This window comes from Vigna umbellata, chromosome 1 (assembly GCF_029865625.1).
Source record: "Vigna umbellata cultivar VRB3 chromosome 1, Vumbellata_1.0, whole genome shotgun sequence".
NCBI classification, from domain to species: domain Eukaryota; kingdom Viridiplantae; phylum Streptophyta; class Magnoliopsida; order Fabales; family Fabaceae; genus Vigna; species Vigna umbellata.
Window position 1 is genome coordinate 4222783 of NC_142165.1, and position 20948 is coordinate 4243730.

A 20948-nucleotide genomic window follows, 5' to 3' on the forward strand; every position below is an offset into this window, starting at 1 on the left:
GAGAGAAAAGGTGTGTTTTTTCTTTTGGTTGTTTTTACTATTACAGTAACCTCTAAGGAAAGATAACCTTTTTCATTTATATAGAAGAAATGTTCTGAGACAATCATTTTTCATTTACTATTTAATTTGAGGAAATGAAAATAGACATTTTCTTTATGATGGGTGATGGAGTTCTTCTCACTCACCTACCCCAAGTATTTTTTTTTTCTGAAAAAATAAATCACTAAATTGCTTTAAGATCCAGAGTGAGAAAAATCCACCACCAAACCCTTTGCATAAGAAATATCTCCCATTTGTGCACACTCCTTCTTTCTTGGTTTTATATATAGGCAACAAAAATGAATGCCTCTCCCTCACCATGATTCATGATTTTATAAAGACCCATTAACGCTTTTGTAGGATTGGAACAGAGATCAAAGAAACAGAAAAAGTAGAAAAAAGAAAAAGAAAAAAAAAAAGAAAAAAGAAGAAGAATCAATGGCATCCTCTGCCTGCACCAAACCCATCTTCCCCTCATCCTTCTCCCTTTCTTCTTCCTCTTCTTCAGAATCAAAGTCAAAACTTTCTCACGTGTCGTTCATCAACACCATACCCATCTACGGAAAACTTTCCCATGCTAGCTCCTCCAAACGCTCTTTGACGGTCAACAGTGTTTTGAAAACAGTTGACCCGACAGCAACCTCGGTGGGGAGCTCGAAGTCCGAGGATGTTGGGTTCTTGGGTGAAAAGCCGACGATCTTGGTCTCCGAGAAACTTGGAGAGGCGGGGCTCCAGGTGTTACGCAGTGTGGGGCACGTGGAATGCGCGTACGAGCTCTCGCAGGAGGAGCTCTGCACCAAGATCTCGTGCTGCGACGCTTTGATTGTGAGGAGCGGAACCAAGGTGACGAGGGAAGTTTTTGAGGCTGGAAAAGGGAGGTTGAAGGTGGTGGGAAGAGCCGGTGTGGGCATTGACAACGTGGATCTGCAAGCTGCCACTGAGTTTGGCTGCCTCGTCGTGAACGCGCCCACGGCCAACACTATTGCTGCCGCCGAGCACGGCATCGCTCTTCTCGCCGCCATGGCCCGCAACATTGCCCAGGCTGACGCCTCCACGAAAGCTGGTATTTTTCTTCTTTCCTCTTCCATCATCAACCTCTGTTCCGAGATCTCATTTTTCACATTATAATCTCTTTTTCCTTCTTTCTTGTTGCCTCTGTTAGATCATCTCATCTCATCTCATATAAACTTATTTATCAGATCACTCATATACACATGTTTAGTCTTGATATATTCATTAACTACACGATCAAAATAGTGTATGTAAGTGAAGCTGTAATCGGATCTATATGTTATAGCACGCCATAATTCATCAGATAATTTGCGTATATCCAGTCTTCACATGATTCAGTGTTCTGGAGATTTTATATTGATTGGTAATTTGGTCAAAAGTGTATACGTATGGCTGGTATCTGTTGATACCATATTTAACAGTTAATGATTACATTTTCAATAACTTTTTATGAAATGTAAATTTAATCGATTTAGTTCAATTTCATTTTTATGTTAATTAAATTATACATGCAGAATTTCTTACAGCTTTTAAATTATGTATGCAATATTTAAAAATGTTTAATTCAGTATAAATATCTCTTGGACTAATGAGCATAAATAGACATGGATGTTTCAACTTTTGAAGTGGTAAATCATTCCTGACGTGTTGGTTGAGACATGAAATGACGTGAGACCGTTGTATCTGCTTATATACATACCTGAGTACTCTATATCTGTTTATGGAGAAAAACAACGTTTTATGTTATGGATGGCCATGGAGAGTGATTTTGTGGTGAATTTTGCAGGAAAATGGCAGAGAAGCAAGTATGTGGGAGTTTCAATGGTTGGAAAGACATTAGCAGTGATGGGTTTTGGAAAAGTTGGATCTGAAGTGGCGAGGCGTGCAAAAGGGTTGGGCATGCACGTGATTGCTCATGACCCTTATGCTCCGGCTGATAGAGCCCGTGCTATTGGTGTGGAACTTGTGTCCTTTGATCAGGCTATCGCCACTGCAGATTTCATCTCCCTCCACATGCCACTCACTGCAACCACTAACAAGATCTTCAATGACGACACATTTGCCAAGGTGAAGAAGGGAGTTCGCATCGTCAACGTTGCTAGAGGAGGAGTTATTGACGAAGATGCATTAGTAAGAGCCCTTGATAATGGAATCGTTGCACAGGTCAACCTCTTTGCTACAATCTCTTTTTCTTTCCATTTTTGCTTTTTTCTTCCTTATTCAACAGTAAAAGATAGATACAATGTTTTACTTTCTCCAATCAAAATTGAAAACTGACCTTGGTAATTTGAATAAAGAGATTATGCACACTTCTGGTAAGAAACTGTAATTCTGATTAGTTAGAGATAAGGACAAATAAAACCTAATAACTTTATTATTCTAAAGGATTATTATGCATAAGTTTTGTACTTTTTTTCAATTTTCAATGGGTCTCTCCAATGTTGTCACATAATGGTGCCTAAAGTTACAAACTTTGTCAAAATTGCATGTGGAGCAGGCAGCTCTTGATGTCTTCACGGAGGAACCCCCATCCAAAGACAGTAAGTTAGTGCACCACGAGAATGTCACTGTTACCCCTCATCTTGGAGCTAGCACCAAAGAGGCACAGGTTTGTTTTTCCTTCACAGTATTGCTTTCTAGTATTCAATAAATCCAGCATATATATTAAGCTCTGTTGTGTAGCATATATACATCATCTCCTAACAATTATACTTCACCAGGAGGGTGTTGCTATTGAAATAGCAGAGGCTGTGTTAGGAGCATTGAAAGGGGAACTCTCAGCAACTGCTGTCAATGCTCCAATGGTTGCTCCTGAGGTAAGCATTCTGAATGTGATCTTCTTCTTGTTCCTTTCCTATACTGCAATTGCAATCAATCAAACCAAACCAAACCAAAACAAAACATGGTTGGTTCTTGTGATGGTCAGGTGTTGTCAGAATTGGCCCCATATGTGGTGCTAGCTGAGAAGCTGGGGAGACTTGCTGTGCAGTTAGTGTCTGGAGGAAGTGGGATAAAATCTGTGAAGGTTGTTTATCGATCAGCCAGAGGCCCAGATGACTTGGACACTAGACTTCTGCGAGCCATGGTTACAAAGGGCATCATTGAGCCAATATCAAACACCATTGTGAACCTCGTGAATGCAGATTTCATAGCAAAGCAGAAAGGGCTTCGCATAAGTGAGGAAAGAGTGGTTGTTGATTCATCTCCTGAGCAGCCTGTTGATTCGATCCAGGTACAGATCTCAAGTGTGGACTCCAAATTTGCAAGTGCAATATCAGAGGGTGGTCATATCAGCATAGATGGAAAAGTGAAGTTTGGTGACCCTCACCTGACATGTGTGGGGTCTTTCGATGTGGATGTGAGCTTACAAGGGAATCTGATCCTGTGCCGACAGGTGGATCAGCCCGGCATGATTGGTCGTGTCGGAAACATTCTTGGTGAGCAAAATGTGAATGTGAGCTTTATGAGTGTGGGAAGGACATCCCGCAGGAAGAAGGCTATCATGGCTATTGGTGTTGATGAAGAACCAAACAAGCAGGCTCTTGACAACATTGGAGCTGTGCCTGCCATTGAAGAGTTTGTTTTTCTGAAGCTGTAGTAGTTACTAATGATGATATATACATAAATAATGAGTATGTATGGATTTTGATCAAAGTAAAATAGCTACTCCTGGTTAAAAAGAAATGTTTTTTTTGTTTTTTTTTTAACAATTCTCTAGTTTGCTGCTCTTCGAGTGCACTTGCACTTCATCTAGATCTGTTTTTACTTATTGGTGGACTAAACATGGATGTAATATATGCTGTTTTGTATTTGGATTGGATGATTTTGAGAATAAAACTAGTTGTTTGCAGCTAGTCAGTAGTGTGTGGACCTCTGAGTTTTGCTTTTTTTCTTTTTCTGAGTTTTGCTATGACAGTATCATTGTTTCAACAAGTGCTCTAGGGAATCTCACCAATAATGTAATGTACCACCCTGAACTTGCTCAAGTTGCAAGCAATAGGAGCAATCCATTTGCTTCAGTCTAAAGTAGCTGTAAAACCTATCATTAAAGATAAAGTTCAAAAAAGGTATCTTTCTCCCCAGTTAGTACAAAGAAAAGCCTGCATCAATTCTTTCTATTTTAAAATTTCAATGAATTACAAAATCTAAAATTTGTTTATCAAGGGTAATGTTAATTAGACAACTCATATACGCATAACTGCATAAGTACACTTGATTTGCAATGATATTGGTTTCTGTGTATTTCTGCGTACGACAGTTGGTTTACTAAATTTGTCTTTTGTCTAGGTTGTTATAGCTTGTCTGGATTTTTTTTATATGAATATCTAAACATGCAAACGAAAAAAGTTAAAACGAATGTTTGAGCAGATTCATTTCTTATCAGAAATCAAACCCACGATTGTTTATTCGTAAGTGGAGGATTTGATAAGCTTACTTAAATATATTCCTCGAAATGAGTTGTTCTTGCATCACCATCTTTTGTCTTCAAATTCAGATAGTAAAATAATAACAGCAATTAGTATATAGTCATAAACCGTGTGCATGATGCTCTTGTCACATTATTTGTTAAATAAAATATGAAGTGTTAGAATATTATTTGTTAAATAAAATATGAAATATTAGAATATTATTTGTTAAATAAAATATGAAGTATTAAAATATTATTTATTTTGTATTAGTTTTATTTTATAATGTTATTATTATTATCATTAATAAAAAGAATATACCGTAATCAAATTATTTTATAAATATTGTGTAACTTAAATTTGTTATATTTCATTCTCCTATCATTATATACATACATACATATATATATATATATATATATATATATATATATATATATATATATATATATATATATATATATTAGTTTTTATTATTAGTTTTAGATTATCTTTGTTGGGTATCAACATAATTTAGGTAATGTAAAACTCGTGTTTTCATCCCAAGTTTAAATATTTTATAAAAACCAAAAAAATATTACAACTATAACAATTTAAAGAAAATTTTAAAAAGTCAATAATTTACTATTTCTCATAAATAAATAAAAGAGTATATTACGAAAAAATTATTAAAGAAAGTTGTGAAATAAATTTTATATTTATATTTATAAATATATTATATTAATAAAGAATAAGATAAAATATTATATCATATTTAATATAATAAAGCAATTTTATATAACAATAGAAAAAAAAAGTCGTGACTAGTTAACCAACACGGTCGACAGGTTATATAGGCAAACACATGCCAATGAATTTAAATATTCAATCTATTCTATATTTTTGTACACTAGATGGCAAACCACTATACATAGTATCCATTCCTATATACTAGTGTAATTTACTTTCAAACTTATAATATTTCAAACTATAATTAATAAGTGTGGTAAATTTTATTTTCAGTTTTTTCTTTAATGAAATCATTATTAAATACATACCTATTATTTTCAATTTTGTAAATTACTTACATTATCATTAATCACTTTTATATCTGAAGTCATCTTTATTTTTATTAGAGTTAAATTAAAATTATGATTACAGTTTTTCCTTTTAATGAAATTATTATTAAATGCATCCCTGCTATTTTCATTTTTATAAATTAGTTACATTATCATTAATCATCTTTATACCTAAATTTACTTTTATTTTATTAGTTATTTTAAAATTATGATTACAATTTATTATATTAGTTAATTACTTTTTTTTTGTTGAAAATTTCATTTACATTGTAGTTTCATCCTCCAAACCAAATAATTTAATTTGGTACCAAGGTAGTTCTGGTTGATAAAATTTTGGTACCAAAACTAAAGCCTCACTACATACCACTTTCTGCCATTTCAAGGTAATACTTTATGTAAAATAATTTTGGTTATTTGGATTTTAAGTTCAATATAATTGGTATGGTTTTTGCAGATATCACATGGGAGTGCTTACAAGGGTTGCAACAGAAAGGAAGCTCGAAAAACAAGGAAGAAAATTAAGTTGAACGTAATATGCATCGAGGCTGATGGGTAATATTATCGGTCTATTTAATTGAGTTTTTTTTAATATAGTTTTCAAGTTATTGACGTTTTCCTACTTATTAATTATTTCTTGTTGGAATATAGTTTTCAAATTTGAATGTACCCTATTTGGAAAATATGTTGACGAGTTTAATGCCTTTTTTACTTCTGGAGAAGTGTGAAATGCTATTTTAATATCCAGTTTGCGAAGCTCAAAGTTTTCCAAGGTGTTTTTCTTCATATAAATCTAGTTTATATAAATCCCATTTATATACATTAAATGTTTTATATGTTAATATGTTAAAGTTGGTAACTAAGATTGAGTCTTTTGTATATATAGAGAAAGTATATGTCCATAATTATATCAATTGTACACTAACAGAATACATGGTTGATTGAGAAAAAGGCTAATGAATTGAAAAACAAAAGTAACAAGAAACTTCAATTCCTCCTTGATAATTTTGATTGTCTATTTCTTTTTATTATAGATTTTTAGGTTTTTCAATTTGGGTTAAATATGTTTTTAGTCACTCAAGTATCATGCAATTTTATATTTAGTCTCTCTTTCAATTTTGGTACACTTTGATCCTTATCCTTAAGAAACTTTAATTTTTAGTATCGAAAAACAACGACGTTAAATTTAATCTGATGTGGCTAACAGTGTGTCACATCACTTTTCTTTTTTTTTGAAACGTGGCAATCTGCATCTTCAGGCCGTGAGACTTCTCTCTCTTATTCATCTCCATCATCCTCTTCAATGCCTTTAATGCCATCAATGCCGACAACGATGCCACCACCTTTCTACGAATGGCGATTCCAGAAAAGAGAAGGGAAAGGAGGCTTTATCCTAGCAGCGTGACCTTGTGTCATGGCGGATGAGGAAGAAAATTTTCTTGCGTTCCGTGACGAAGAAGCCCTGCCCAGATTGCACCTCTACAAATCTTCACTCAACGTCACCCCTCGAGTCAAGGTTCTAGATGCTCGTCACTACCAAAACCACAACTGCAAAGAAACCCTCTTTTTCCCAAGGTTGGGTGGTCCGCGAGCAAGGAGCAACAAAGAAATTGGGGAAAAGAAAAAAGGACTAGGGTTTTTTCTCGAGAATGGAAGGAGGAAGATTTTTGTTTATAATAAAATTACTTTAGAGAACCACGACACTTGATATTGTAATAAACTAATCGAGGTGCCATATATCACATAATCATTATTGAAGTTGAATTAAAAAAAATGCAAAGAGCCTTGACATCAAATGCTTCACTCTCCATAGACTCCAAATCATACTCATAATCATCAATATGAAGAAAATGATCATCTAGAAGCTCCCTTGCAGAGAGCCTTAGAGACACTGTTGAAAAACATTTCTCAACAAATTCTCGCACTTTTGGATGAGGTGTGGGAGAAGGTTGGTGTTGGTGAAGATGGCGAGGTAGAAGACAAGGGCGACAGAGTAGAATTTCTTTACGGTGATGGGTGTCGAACACAGTGCATAACCCACCCCGTTTGTCAAACCTTCGGTGTGAATAAGGTAGACAAAGTTGACTCGGTTTTAGAAAAAGAAAAAATGATGTGGCACACCGTTAACCAGCTCAGCCTAATTTTAACGATGTTACTTTTGGAGGATGAGAAATTATAGTTTCCTTAAGGACAATGATCAAAATGTACCAAAGTTTGAAAGAAGAACTAAATATAAATCGCATGATAGTTGAAGGACTAAAAGCATATTTAACCCTTTTAATTTTATTTTGTTTTCTTAATTCTATAGAATGTTTTAGTATTACCCTCACAGGAATTGAGTCAATTGTTTAATTATGTTTAGAAATGACAATGCAGGTCAGTCCAACTCACTTAGGCCCAACCTACACTTTGTGTGCAAAATGTGGGTTGGGCTAGCCCCTAACTTGTAGAAAATCGATTCAATATTATAACTTGTCTCACATCTTTCATGGTCACCGAGTCCACGGGCTAGCCCACATAATTTTGGAAGATTTTCTAAAACAACATTCAAGGTCATTAGATGAAGAATATCTTTTAACATGTTACTCTTGTAAAATAATAATATAATATTACAAAAGAACGTTGGCTAATGTTCATCAATGCAACGTTCAATGTTTTTTTTTTGCAACGGTCCTTCTGTATCTAGCTCTATAAATAAAGTACCCCCTACATTCCATGAAATAAGCACAAACAAAAATTCCTTTCATTTTCTAGCTCTCGTTCTTACAGATCACACCTTATTTAGCTCCCCCTCTTAATTTATTTGTTCTTTTCTTTTCTTATTTATAACTCTTATATCCTCAGTATAAACTCTTTTAGAGTTTCTTGCTAGTTTTGAGAAGTTTTTGTTGTATCTTGTGGAACTTGTGCAATACATCGTAGATAAGTCCTTAAGGACAGTGAATTTACATGCTTTAGGAAATATTGTTCGTGATTTTAACGCATGTCCACCCTTCTAGACCCGAAGCAAAAGATATTTAAGATTCGTTGATTCTCAAATACACCGTTGAAGATGTTGTCAGAAAAATATTTGTCATAGGAAACTACTACCACTGGGAAATGATTTAAGAAAAGGACATAAAGTCTCAAATCAATAAGTACCAAAAGGTGCTCGAAGATATCGAAGTAGAGAATATTCTTCTATCGGATGAATTTGTTTCAAAACTCCTAATAGAGAAATTGTTGTCATCCTTGACTGATTACAAACAATAATTGAAACATAGACACAAACAAATGTCGCTTCCAGAGCTCTTCACACACATAATTATTGAATATACCAATAGAAAGAAGTGTGCTACTACGAAGGCTAAAGCTTTGTCTGCAAAAATCAAATGTGGTAGAAGTCAATTCAGTTCCCAAAAGGTATGAATACAAACCTGATCACAAAAAGAAAAATAATTTGTTAAAATCTTGTCCCAATGGATCTAACCCCACCTTTAAGAAGAAAGGAAATTTCTTCGTATGTGGAAAGTTGGGCCATCATGCACCATACTGCAGGCGTAGAGTAAGAAACAACAATGCTTCTAAGGCGAATATAGTCGAAGGAGATGACACTATTGTAGCGGTCGTTTCATAAATAAGCTTGATTACCAATGTGAGAAAGTGTGTGGTAGACTATGGGGCTATCATGCATATATGATGTGCAAATAGAAGTGTCTTTAACTCTTACATTAGTGTAGGAGATGGAGAAGAACATGTGTACCTCGGTGATTCCAGGACAACTCCTGTCTTAGGAAAAGGAAAGGTTCTTCTTAAGCTTACATCTAGAAAGACTCTCGCCTTGAGTGATGTGTTGTATGTGCCCTCTACCAAAGCTAGTTTAATCTCTGTATCAATACTGGGAAAAGCGGGGGTTAAAGCGTCATTTGAATCTGACAAGATTGTTCTGACAAAAAATAATTTTTTCGTAGGGAAGGGATATTGTGATCAAGGTCTCTTTATACTGAATATTTTTGAAATTATTAATGAGTCAAGTTCTTCTGCTTACCTTATTGGTTCTTATGATATATGATATGCTAGATTAGGACATGTGAATTTCTTATATGTTTTGAAATTACAACGACTGGGATTAATTAATATGCGTGATAAACAAAGTAGTAAATATGATATATGTGTAGAATATAAAATGACAAGGAAAACTTGTTATACTATAGAACGTCAAACTGAATTATTAGGGTTAATTTATATTGATCTAGCAGTTTTAAAACAAACCATGTCTAGAGGTGGTAAAAATTATTTTGTGACCTTTATAGATGATTATTCTAGATACACCAAGATATACTTAATCAAACATAAAGATGACGCATTTGATGTGGTTTTAACTTATAAAGCAGAAGTAGAAAATCAATTGAATAAGAAAATTAAGAAGATTATATTTGATAGAGGTGGTGAGTATGTACTGTTTAATGAATTTTGTGTTAAAGAAGGTATTATCCATAAAGTGACCCCACCATATTCACCTAAGTCTAATGAAGTAGTTGAGAGAAAGAATAAAACTCATAAGTGTATGATGAATGTTATGCTTGTTAGTTTTGATGCACCTAAGAATCTTTGGGGAGAAGCCTTGCTTCATGCATTTTTTTTACAAAATAAAATACTCCATAAGAAAATTGGTAAAACTCCCTATGAGTTGGAGATGTTATCAACCTAACCTTAAATATCCAAGAAGAGTCTAACTAAAGTGATGTTACCCGATCCTAAGAAAAGGAAAATAAGTTCTAAAACCTCTAATTGCATGTTCTTAGGCTATGCTGAGCATAGTGCTGCCTATAGGTTTTTAGTTCTTAAAAGTGATGTGATTGAGAGTAACACCATTATGGAGACAAAATATGCTAAGTTTTTTGAACATATTTTTCTCTTAAAGGTCAATGAGATATCTGAACCTATTAGTAATAATAATGATGCTATGAGTGAAGATTTGAGAAGAAATAAAAGACAAAGGAATGAAACTTCCTTTAGAGATTACTTTTATACTTATCTCGTTTATAATTATCCAACTAGCTTTGTAGAAGCTTTTAGTGCTCCTGATGCAAAATAATGGAATAAGACCATTAAGACTGAATTTGAATCAATTCAAAAAAATAGTACTTGAACATTAATAGATTTGCCTAAAGGAGCAAAACTCATTGGTTGTAACTGGATCTTTAATAAAAAGTATCACCCTCATGAGTCTGTAAAGAAGTATAAGGCAAGATTAGTAGCAAAAGGTTTTACTCAAAAACTCAACATAGATTACTAGCAACTATCCATAAACTATAGATACACCAAATGGATGTTAAAACAACATTTTTAAATGGTGATTTGGAGGAAGAAATTCATATGACTCAATATGAAGGATGTGTTGTACCTAGTCAAGAGAATAAAGTATGCAAACTTCTAAAATCTTTGTATAGGTTGAAACAACCACCCAAAACAATGACATGAAAAACTTGATAATGTATTGTTATGTGATGGTTTTTCACCTAATGATGTTGATAAATGTGTGTACTCTGAATCTGAAAATGATAATTGTGTCATTATATGTTTGTATGTGGATGACATGTTAATTTTTGGTACATTCAATGAGATTGTCACTAGAACTAAATTATTTATAGGATTGAATTTTGAAATGAAAGACATGCGTGAAACCAATATAATTTTAGGTGTTAGAATCATAAGGAAGAGAGACAATATATTACTATCCCAAGAACAATACATTGAGAAACTTTTAAAAAATTTTGGATTTTATGACTTTAAACCCGTGAGTACCCCTTATGATGCTAACTCTAAATTCACTAGTACAAAAATCGCGTACAACGTCAAATATTTTGGGCTTTTAACGGCGAATTCACGAATGATGTCATATCAGGAGACGTTAAACTTACATTGAATTTAAAAAATTCGACGTTAAATTAACGTCTAATTTTGTTAATATACGACGTTAACTTAACGTTGAATTTTGTCAATATTCGACGTTGATCAATTTTTTTTGTTTTTTTTTAATTAATTGTGATCGTTTTTTACAACTCTAAGAGACCTGAAAAGTAAAAAAAACAACAAATTTCAGTTTTTGGTATTTTATAAAGCATGAACTATGAACATGTAACAAACAATAATAACCAACAACAAACAAGTTCAATCAAACAACAACAACAAACAAGTTCAACTAAACAACAACAACAAATAAGTTCAACTAAACAACAACAACAAACAAGTTCAACAAAAAAAAAGAACAAACAAGTTCAACAAATAAGTTCTTCAAAACGAAAACGAAAATGCAAAATAACCTTCAAAAGGTGGGTTTGTCAGAATAAAGTTTCGTCACAATGCGCCTATGAAGGACAAGAGCACGAAAATAATCGGTTAAAACAAACAAAAATCATACATAAAGTAAATAAACATGCATTTGTATCAAATGAAAGAAAGATTACATGTGATGCTCATCAAACTTCATTCGAGAAAAGTTTGAGAAGAGAATAGGGTATCGCGCGCTAAGATAAAGTGAATGAATTTTCAATCTCTAGCTCAAATTTTTATTGAATTCACTAACCTTTTGACGTCGAATTTAAAAGTCATTCGACGTTTTATATCCTTTTAAGTCGAATTATAATTCTAAACGACGTTTAATAATTGCATTTATTTACAAAAATGCCACCACCCATTTTTAACGTTGGTTATTTAGTGGTTGGACGTTGAACGCGTGACGTTATACGATGTTTTTGTACTAGTGATTAATGAAAAATAAAGGAGAATCTATTTCTCAGTCTTAGTATGCTCAGATAATTAGGAGCTTACTGCACTTGATGAGCTTTTCTAAACCTGATATTGTTTATGCAGTAGGTAGACTAAGTAGGTACACTCAATGTCCAAATCAAGAACATTGGGATGCACTTGCTAGGCTTATGAGATACTTAAGAAGTTCAATATATTATGTCATTGAATATAGTGGATTTCCCGTTATACTAGAAAGGTACAATAATGTTAATTGGATCTTTGAATCAAATGAGACAAAATCTACTAGTGGTGATGTATTCACACTTAGGGTTGTGCGATTACATGGAGATCAGTCAGGCTAACAATTATTGCAAGATCAACAATGAAATATGAGTTTGTTACTCTTGAGATGACTATTAATGAGGCTTAGTGGGCTAAAAACTTCTTAGCGAACATTCCAACAAGAATAAAACCAACCTCATTAGTATTAATACACTATGATTGTCAATCAACAATAATTATAACTAAAAACAATAATTGCAATGGAAAGAATAGACAAATACAATTAAGACACAATTTGGTGAAGTAGTTTTTAAAGAGTTGAACTATTTCCATTGATTATGTGAAGTCAAAACATAATCTAGGAAATCCTTTGATAGAATCCCTGGGAAAATAAATGATATTAGAAACATCAAGGGGAATAAGACTTAAGCCGCTTGTAAACAAACAAGTGATGGTAACTCAACCTTTGTGAATGGAGATCCCATGAATAAGGTTCATATATGCAAAAACAAGTCACTTGTTAATTCTGATAGCACTAAATTGATTTTAGTCAATTATGTTAATCCTATGGTGTGTGTGAAAGTGTTATAGACTACATTATGAGAGGTTAAACTATGTAATTAAAATTCTATGTGATGTAAGGATTTTAGTTTAAACAAAATTTTTAATGATTTTCATATCTCTTATTTGAGACATAACTATTTGGGTCAAACATATTTTGATATAATAGAAACTTGTAATTTAGTATAGCAAAAATCTCACCAAATGGGAGAGTTTTTCTACTTTCTTATTCTTTTATATCTTTTACAATGTGTGGGTGATGGTTGTAAAATAATAATATAATATTGCAAAAGAACGTTGGCAATCGTTCATCGGTGCAAAGTTCAATTGTTTTTTGGCAAGGATCCTTTTGCATCTAGCTCTATAAATAGAGTACCCCCCCCCCCCCCCCCCCCCCCCCCCTCCCCCCTTTATTCCATGAAATAAGCAGAAACAAAAATTCCTTCCATTTTCCAGTTCTCCTTCTTCCATATCACCTTCTTTAACTATCCCTCTTACTTTATTTGTTCTCTTCTTTTCTTATTTCTAACTCTTATATCATGGGTATAAACTCTTTTAAAGTTTCTTGCTAGTTTTAAGATCCTCAAATACTTTCAAGAAATTCTTGTTCATACGAGATGATTATTAGTTATACTGTATTACTTGTCTTATTATATGGTTTATTATAATTATTATTTGTTTTCTTACCTCTCCCATATTTATTTGTATTTGAGGCGATGATCATATAACGTGTGTGTTATAAGAAGTAGATAGGAATACAAATGATTCTGGAGACGAGAGATGTGATCTCTGATGAAAGTTTTATAAAGATTTTCTATTTCATGCAAAAGAATAATAAGATGTTATATATATATATATATATATATATATATATATATATATATATATATATAATATCTCTTTATGACATAACCCATTATGCTATATTTGAGTGTGAATGGTTATTAAAGCGCCAGGATACCTTCTCATGGAATTCATATGTCACGACATACATTAAAGTCATCAACACAAATAATTTCTCCTTGAAATTCCTTCAACATCATCAATGCACATATCCCAAAAATATCATCACCTCAATAAGTCATCATAATACTCATAAACATGCATAAAGTCCATTATAAATCTATCTCAAACAATTAAAGAAGAAAATGGATCTAAACATACACACTAGCACTCAAAGGTGCCACCCAACGTCATACATCTCGCCAAAGGTGATGCTTAACGACACTTTCTAGCGCCCAACAGGGTGAAAATGCTCTAGACCTATAGTACAAGAATGGTGCTCAACGATATCCTGGAACCACTTAGTGCTAAATCATTCGCAAAAATGAACGCTCAACGACACTTGGATTTGTTCAACGTTATACCAACAAACAACACTTATATTTTGTGAATTTAAGGGAACTTGTACATGTTCAATTGATAAAAATGGTATTCTTTTCTTAGTGAATTAGTTGCAAATTACTTTTAAACATGAAAACTTTTCTAAAACAGTTTTAATTACATAGTAAGATATGTTCTCAAGCTCTCTAATTAAAATATTTATTCTTGAGAATCGTAAAAACATTGAAGCTTAATATCTTACCTAAAAAAGCATTATTGTAAACAAAAGTATCTTATAAAGAATATTGTCTAATGAAAAGCGTGCTAAAATATACATCTAAGATAGCTTTTCATATGAAATAAGAGCCCGCGTGTTCGTAGCGATGGAGCCTTATATGCCGATGATAAGAGCCATTGTGTTGTATTGGTTGAAATTGGTGTTATTGCTTTATGCTTGGGGTTATTGGTTGTCGTTGCTCTCATCTAGATTGAATCATATTGCAGGAATAAGGTTTGTTCTTTTTTCTCCCACTCACTATTATTAGATTTAGGATTATTATTCCCTTGTAAAGTTTTGATTTTGATAATTAAATAGTTGAATTCCACCTTTTGTGTTGCATCATGTAGAATAATTTTGTTTTGCATTTTTTATATTGTCTATGACGTAAAACATAAATTAAAATGTTTTGATTCTAATGGATGATTTAATTTATTCTTGGCAGAGGATTATTCGATTTGGTCTTTGCCTTCGTGAAACATATATCTACAACAACCATTGATGTTTGTTTTTTTTCTTATAACAATGAAAATCGATAAATGGATATGATTGAATCTATAATTTTTGGTTAATGGGATGGGTATCTGATGGTGAATGATGTTGGGGATGATTCTTTGTATTTATTTTTCTTCTCAATTTACAATTTGTTCTTTTAAAATTCAAAATTAACATATTAAGTGTTGGTCAACTAGGCAACTCTACCGTTAAAATTTTGACACCGTAACCAAAAAGGATTAATTTAATCCGATTTTTCACAAGTTGGGACCACATTGAACTTTTTAAAAAAGGTAGGACGAACTTGAACATTGCCTCTCTAAAGAGGGACTAGAAGAGGTATTAGCCTAAATTTAAATAATGTAACATTACCTTTTTATAAATACTTCCCAAAAAGATAAATGAACAAGAGAGGTTGCAATATCAGGAGAAGAAAAGAAAAACAAAAAAACAGAAACGTATATTCTGAAGCTTGGCTGCTGCTTCTTCCACATATTTGGTTTTCATGTGCAAACATTTGAAGGGAGAGGGAGAGCAATAATAATAAAATAAGAGGCAAGAGACTTCTATTATTTTTATATGTAATTTTTCTTTTATTTATTACATGTTATTATTTTATTACACAGAATTGAAATGCAAATTTGATTGGTTTGTGAATACATGCTGTAGAAATGGATAAACCATTGAATGTTGATTTTTTTTTTCTCTAAAAAGAATTAAATAATAATAATAATAATAAATAATAATAAAGTTAATTATGTTTAAATTAATTTATAATTGGAGATTATACCGAAGATTTAAATAAATAAGTTTTATTTATATGCTATTGAATTATTATTTTTTAAAACTTATTTATTGTGAGTAGTTACTGCAAAATAATTTACCTTTATTTTATAACCAAATCATAATAAAATAAAGAATTTATTTTTATATGTATATACATAAATGTTAAGTTTTATTTTATATTATCTTTATGACATATGTTTTACTTTTCTATTTTATGATTGTATATAAATAACAAAATTTTATATTCTTAATTTTTTATGGTTGACATCATAACAATTTTTCTAGAAACATATGACAATCTAATATTGTAAATAATTAGTAACGTTTCAGATAATGGATACTTGTATCCTTACCTCTCATCTCTGAAGGACAAATTGAAATTACTTCCCATTTACTTATGATTGATTGTATTCTTTCATTTAGCATTTTTTTCTGCCATCCGAAGATTAGTAGATGAAGAAGATATTCTAAATAAATAATATTATTTCTCTTAATATAAAAAATATGTAATACATTAGGAAGAATTCCTAAATAATGATCAAATTGAGTGAATAAAAATAATTAGTCATTAACCAATTTAGATACTAATTTATAAATATATATAAAAGTAAATGATTTTATCAAAAATATTTTTATAATTATATATTAAATATTGTTAGAAAAATACCTTGTATTGTAACAAAGAATAATTTATAGATTTAAACAAATGTCTACTAAGAGAATACTTATTTTTTAAAATATATTTAACATATTAAGAAATAAAAACTTAATATTAGTTAATAATTTAAGATATAAATATAGTGTAATAAATTATTACTGCTTGGGTGAAGCGGTGGAGGTTCTTAGATCTATTTAAAATTCAATAAGGAAAAAGAAAATTTGTTAGAAACATTATTTTATAGAGAGGAACAAGGAGGAGTGTATAGAAGAGAAAGAAGATTGGGGTTGAGTTGAGGATTAGGGTTAGGGTTTGATCGCACGCAATGGCTGGCACCGGCATCCACCCATACCATCAGCAATGGCCCCCAGCGGCCGCCGCTCCTCCTCCGCCACCTCCAGCGGCCGCAGCCGCTCCTCCTCACGCCGGCGACGAGGTTCGAACGATATTCATAACCGGTCTTCCCGAGGACGTGAAAGAGAGGGAACTTCAGAATCTGCTGAGATGGTTACCCGGCTTTGAAGCTTCTCAGTTGAATTTTAAAGCGGAAAAGCCAATGGGTTTCGCTCTGTTCACAGCTCCGCACCAAGCACTCGCGGCCAAAGATATTCTCCACGACATGCTCTTCGATCCTGACACCAAGTCCGTCCTCCACACTGAGATGGCCAAAAAGAATCTCTTCGTGAAAAGGGGTGAGCTTCTTTTAAGTTTCAATCTGTAGCTGTATCTAAAATCGAAACCTTTGCTTGCTTCGCATTTGCTAACTCTAATTTTTCGTGTTAATGACCCCCTTTTATTGGTTGAATTGAATGCACGGCATTCATTGTTGCATTGTAGGAATTGGAGCTGATGCTGGTGCTTTTGATCAAAGTAAACGATTAAGAACGGCTGGGGATTATACACATACTGCTTATACATCTCCATCCCCTTTTCATCCTCCCCCGCCACCTGTTTGGGGGCCACATGGGTAAGCGCAGCCGATATATTTGACACCCACTCCAAGAAAATTAAGAAATTTTTATCTCAACGTAATTAGTTTGCAATTGCATTGATTTTACTTATTTCAATGTTTTTGCTCTTAGTTTGTGACAGTTTTTCTATGGTCCAGATACATGGCTCCACCACCACCTCCTCCATATGATCCATATGCGGGCTATCCGGTTGCACCTGTACCAATGCCTACTCCTGCTCCCATAGCAGCGCCTAGTAGTTATGTTCCAGTTCAGGTGAGAGTGGCTGAAAATGTGAATGTTGCTTTAATGTATGTTTGGAACTGCCTCAGGAAATATTGATTTCCCCTCAGTCTATCTGTTAACTCTCCCCATAGTAGAACCTTCTGCATGAAAATCTAACTTGATGTGAATTTATTCTTTGCAAATGTGTTCTTAGTCAATGACTATATCATCGCTCCATGTCCCACATTGGTCAACTCATTTTAAACGGGGAACATGGGTTAACACATTTAGTTTCACTTGATTTCCCCTTCAATGGTCACTCCATGTCTTGCAATGTTTAGCTCATATTTTAAAAGGGGATATGGGTTTAGTGCATTTATCACTCCTTGTCTTGTAATCTTCAGCACATGTTTTAAAAGGAAGGTTTTTGAATCCTGGTTTACTCATTCTATATGATAATATGAATATGACACTTGCTCATTGTAAATCTCTTTGGGTCACAAAGGACCTGATCTCTGCTCTGGATAATTTATTTCGCATCATTAATTTAACAAATGGTGAATTTATTCACATAGTACTGTGCTCATGACATGCTGAACAGACATTTAAGAGTTTTGTATTTTATTTCCGAATGGGTATAGGTGGGGAGACATTAGCTATGAGTTGACTGGATAAATTGTTGAATGTAGACCTAACTGGTATTCGGTGTACATATTATGATGATCACTATCCCTATTTTAGCTATGGTTATTAACAAGGATAACAATGCATTGAAAAAATGTGGACCCTTCAACTCATACCAATGAACAAATGGTGAATTTATGCACATAGTACTGTGCTCATGACATGCTGAACAGACATTTAAGAGTTTGGTATTTTATTTCCGAATGGGTATAGGTGGAGAGACATTAGCTATGAGTTGACTGGATAAATTGTTGAATGTAGACCTAACTGGTATTCGGTTTACATATTATGATGATCACTATCCCTATTTTAGCTATGGTTATTGACAAGGATAATAATGCATTGAAAAAATGTGGACCCTTCAACTCATACCAATGAAGTATCCAAAAGCATTGGTATCAGATATGTGAAACGAATAAAAGTACTGGTCTACATAGGTTTGAATACTTCATCCATTTGTCTAGGTGAAGTACCCTACAATATCATATACAAATATGTGAAGCAAATTGAAGTGCTGGTGCTTTATAGATCACAATTATAAATCTCTAAGAATGACTGTACATTAATTACTCATGTCAGTGTAAGAACACAAAGGGTTTTTTCAATTTTACATATAATATCTTGAGTAATCTTCTGGCTGGAAAAAGTCCAAGGTGCTTTTTAGTTGAGTTCTTATATTGCTTTTTTTTTTCTTTGCCAAGTTATCTGATTTTTTTGGTGTTTGATTTATTGAAACTTTATGTTTTCTGATTTAGATTTGGTTATACACAATGAATGATATAGTGTGTTACTATCTTTAACTTTATTATTTTGAATAGAACACAAAAGATAACCCTCCTTGCAACACCCTGTTTATTGGGAACTTGGGAGAGAACATAAATGAGGAAGAAGTAAGGGGCCTTTTCAGTGTGTAAGTACATTTAGCCCTTGACTACTGGTTCTTTTGTTCAGTTTACATTGCATTTTTCTATCCCAAAAGACTCGGAACATTATTTGGATCAACTTTGTGTTGCAGACAACCTGGTTTTAAGCAAATGAAGATTTTGAGACAGGAGAGGCATACAGTTTGCTTCATTGAGTTTGAAGTCAGTGATCTTTCAATAAACTTTTGTCTAACTTGCTAATTGGTGAATATTTGTGCTTTGCTTCTGGTGAATTTTCCTTGGTTTGACATTCCATGACCTATCGCAGGACGTGAATAGTGCTACCAATGTGCACCATAACCTGCAGGGTGCTGTTATCCCAAGTTCTGGCTCCGTTGGCATGCGGATACAATATCCTTTTCTATATTGTCAAGCACCCTGATATTTTCTTTCTGATCCTCTTCCCCTGTTCACTTTTTAAAAGCTGACTGTACCTCTGGGGTTGTACCTCTGGAGACTACGGAAGACATTTTTACTAAAATGTTTGCATTTGTAACATCATACCACAAATTTGTTTTTTTTTCTCTTTAATGTGCCTGTGCATCAATGATACTAGAACCATGGATTTCTTGCAATTCAACTACTTTTTAAGGGTTTAATTGTTTTGCAGTCTGATCTAACATGAATACTGTTGCATGTGTTAGTGCTTTATAGCTCAAAATCATATAGTAAATCTTATTATTCGGGCTTCATATGTTTTCAGTGTTGATTTTTTTTTGTCATCCATTATCTCTTAAGCTGGATTCAAAAGTTCTTATCCTTGGCATTCAGTTTGGTACAAACTCGGTTGTGATTCTGTTATATGCAGGGAATTTTTTTGGTGTTTTTCTTGACTTCTCAGTAGATATTCAAAAAATCCATTTGGAAAAAGGAAAGATAATATTCCTATTGCTGTTCCCACTGCTAATGGAGCTCCACCAACAATGACTTATCAGTAGCTTGAAGGGGATGTAATCTGTTCTTTATGCTCCAACAAATATTACCACATAATAGGATGCATCTTGCTGCTGTCACATGCATCCATTGATCATCAAGTCATCGCCATTAGCATCCTTGCTCATGTGAATGAATGCACAGTGGCATCATATACATACATTTGGCTATGTTATACTAATCGGACATGCATTTCTTGGCAACATGTGTTGGTTCCCAGATTACTTTTGTAGGCTTAGATGGTATTATCACCTGTAGAATTGATGCATGGGTCTAAATTTTGTTTAAATTGTGTGCTTTATGGTCATATATACATTCTGTGTACATTGGCATTAGGAATGCTTATTCAAACAAGCTTTTGGCTTCTATTTTCTAACTTTAGGTTCATCTGGTGCTTATTTGACATGACATATTGTGCTGATACTTTTATTACATATCACGACCTGGCTAGGATCTGGAGAAATAAGGATGTCATAGCAATGGTCATGCTACCCTTCCCACTATCATATTACCATTTTCATTACACCATATTTAACATTTTCCCCATTCAATCCGTCATTCATGACTCCATTTAATCAGAGCATTGGTGTTAATGCTTTGATATTGA

General features: G+C 33.2%; 2 protein-coding genes across 2 annotated transcripts; both read left to right on the forward strand.

The window, feature by feature from the left end:
* The first annotated feature begins 257 nt into the window (after positions 1-257).
* Positions 258-3905, forward strand: LOC124831684 (D-3-phosphoglycerate dehydrogenase 2, chloroplastic-like). The gene is made up of 5 exons (XM_047305756.2): positions 258-1102; positions 1838-2214; positions 2549-2659; positions 2772-2867; positions 2978-3905. Exons 1-5 carry the CDS (start codon positions 478-480, stop codon positions 3647-3649), a joined length of 1881 nt encoding a protein of 626 aa, XP_047161712.1. The 5' UTR covers positions 258-477; the 3' UTR covers positions 3650-3905.
* A 12953-nt stretch (positions 3906-16858) lies between these two features.
* On the forward strand, positions 16859-20717 carry LOC124844128 (RNA-binding (RRM/RBD/RNP motifs) family protein). Its single transcript, XM_047321000.2, has 7 exons — positions 16859-17318; positions 17464-17593; positions 17735-17852; positions 19304-19395; positions 19501-19570; positions 19677-19759; positions 20253-20717. The coding sequence occupies exons 1-7, from the start codon at positions 16952-16954 to the stop codon at positions 20344-20346; spliced, it is 954 nt and encodes a 317-aa protein (XP_047176956.2). The 5' UTR covers positions 16859-16951; the 3' UTR covers positions 20347-20717.
* The last annotated feature ends 231 nt before the right edge of the window (positions 20718-20948 follow it).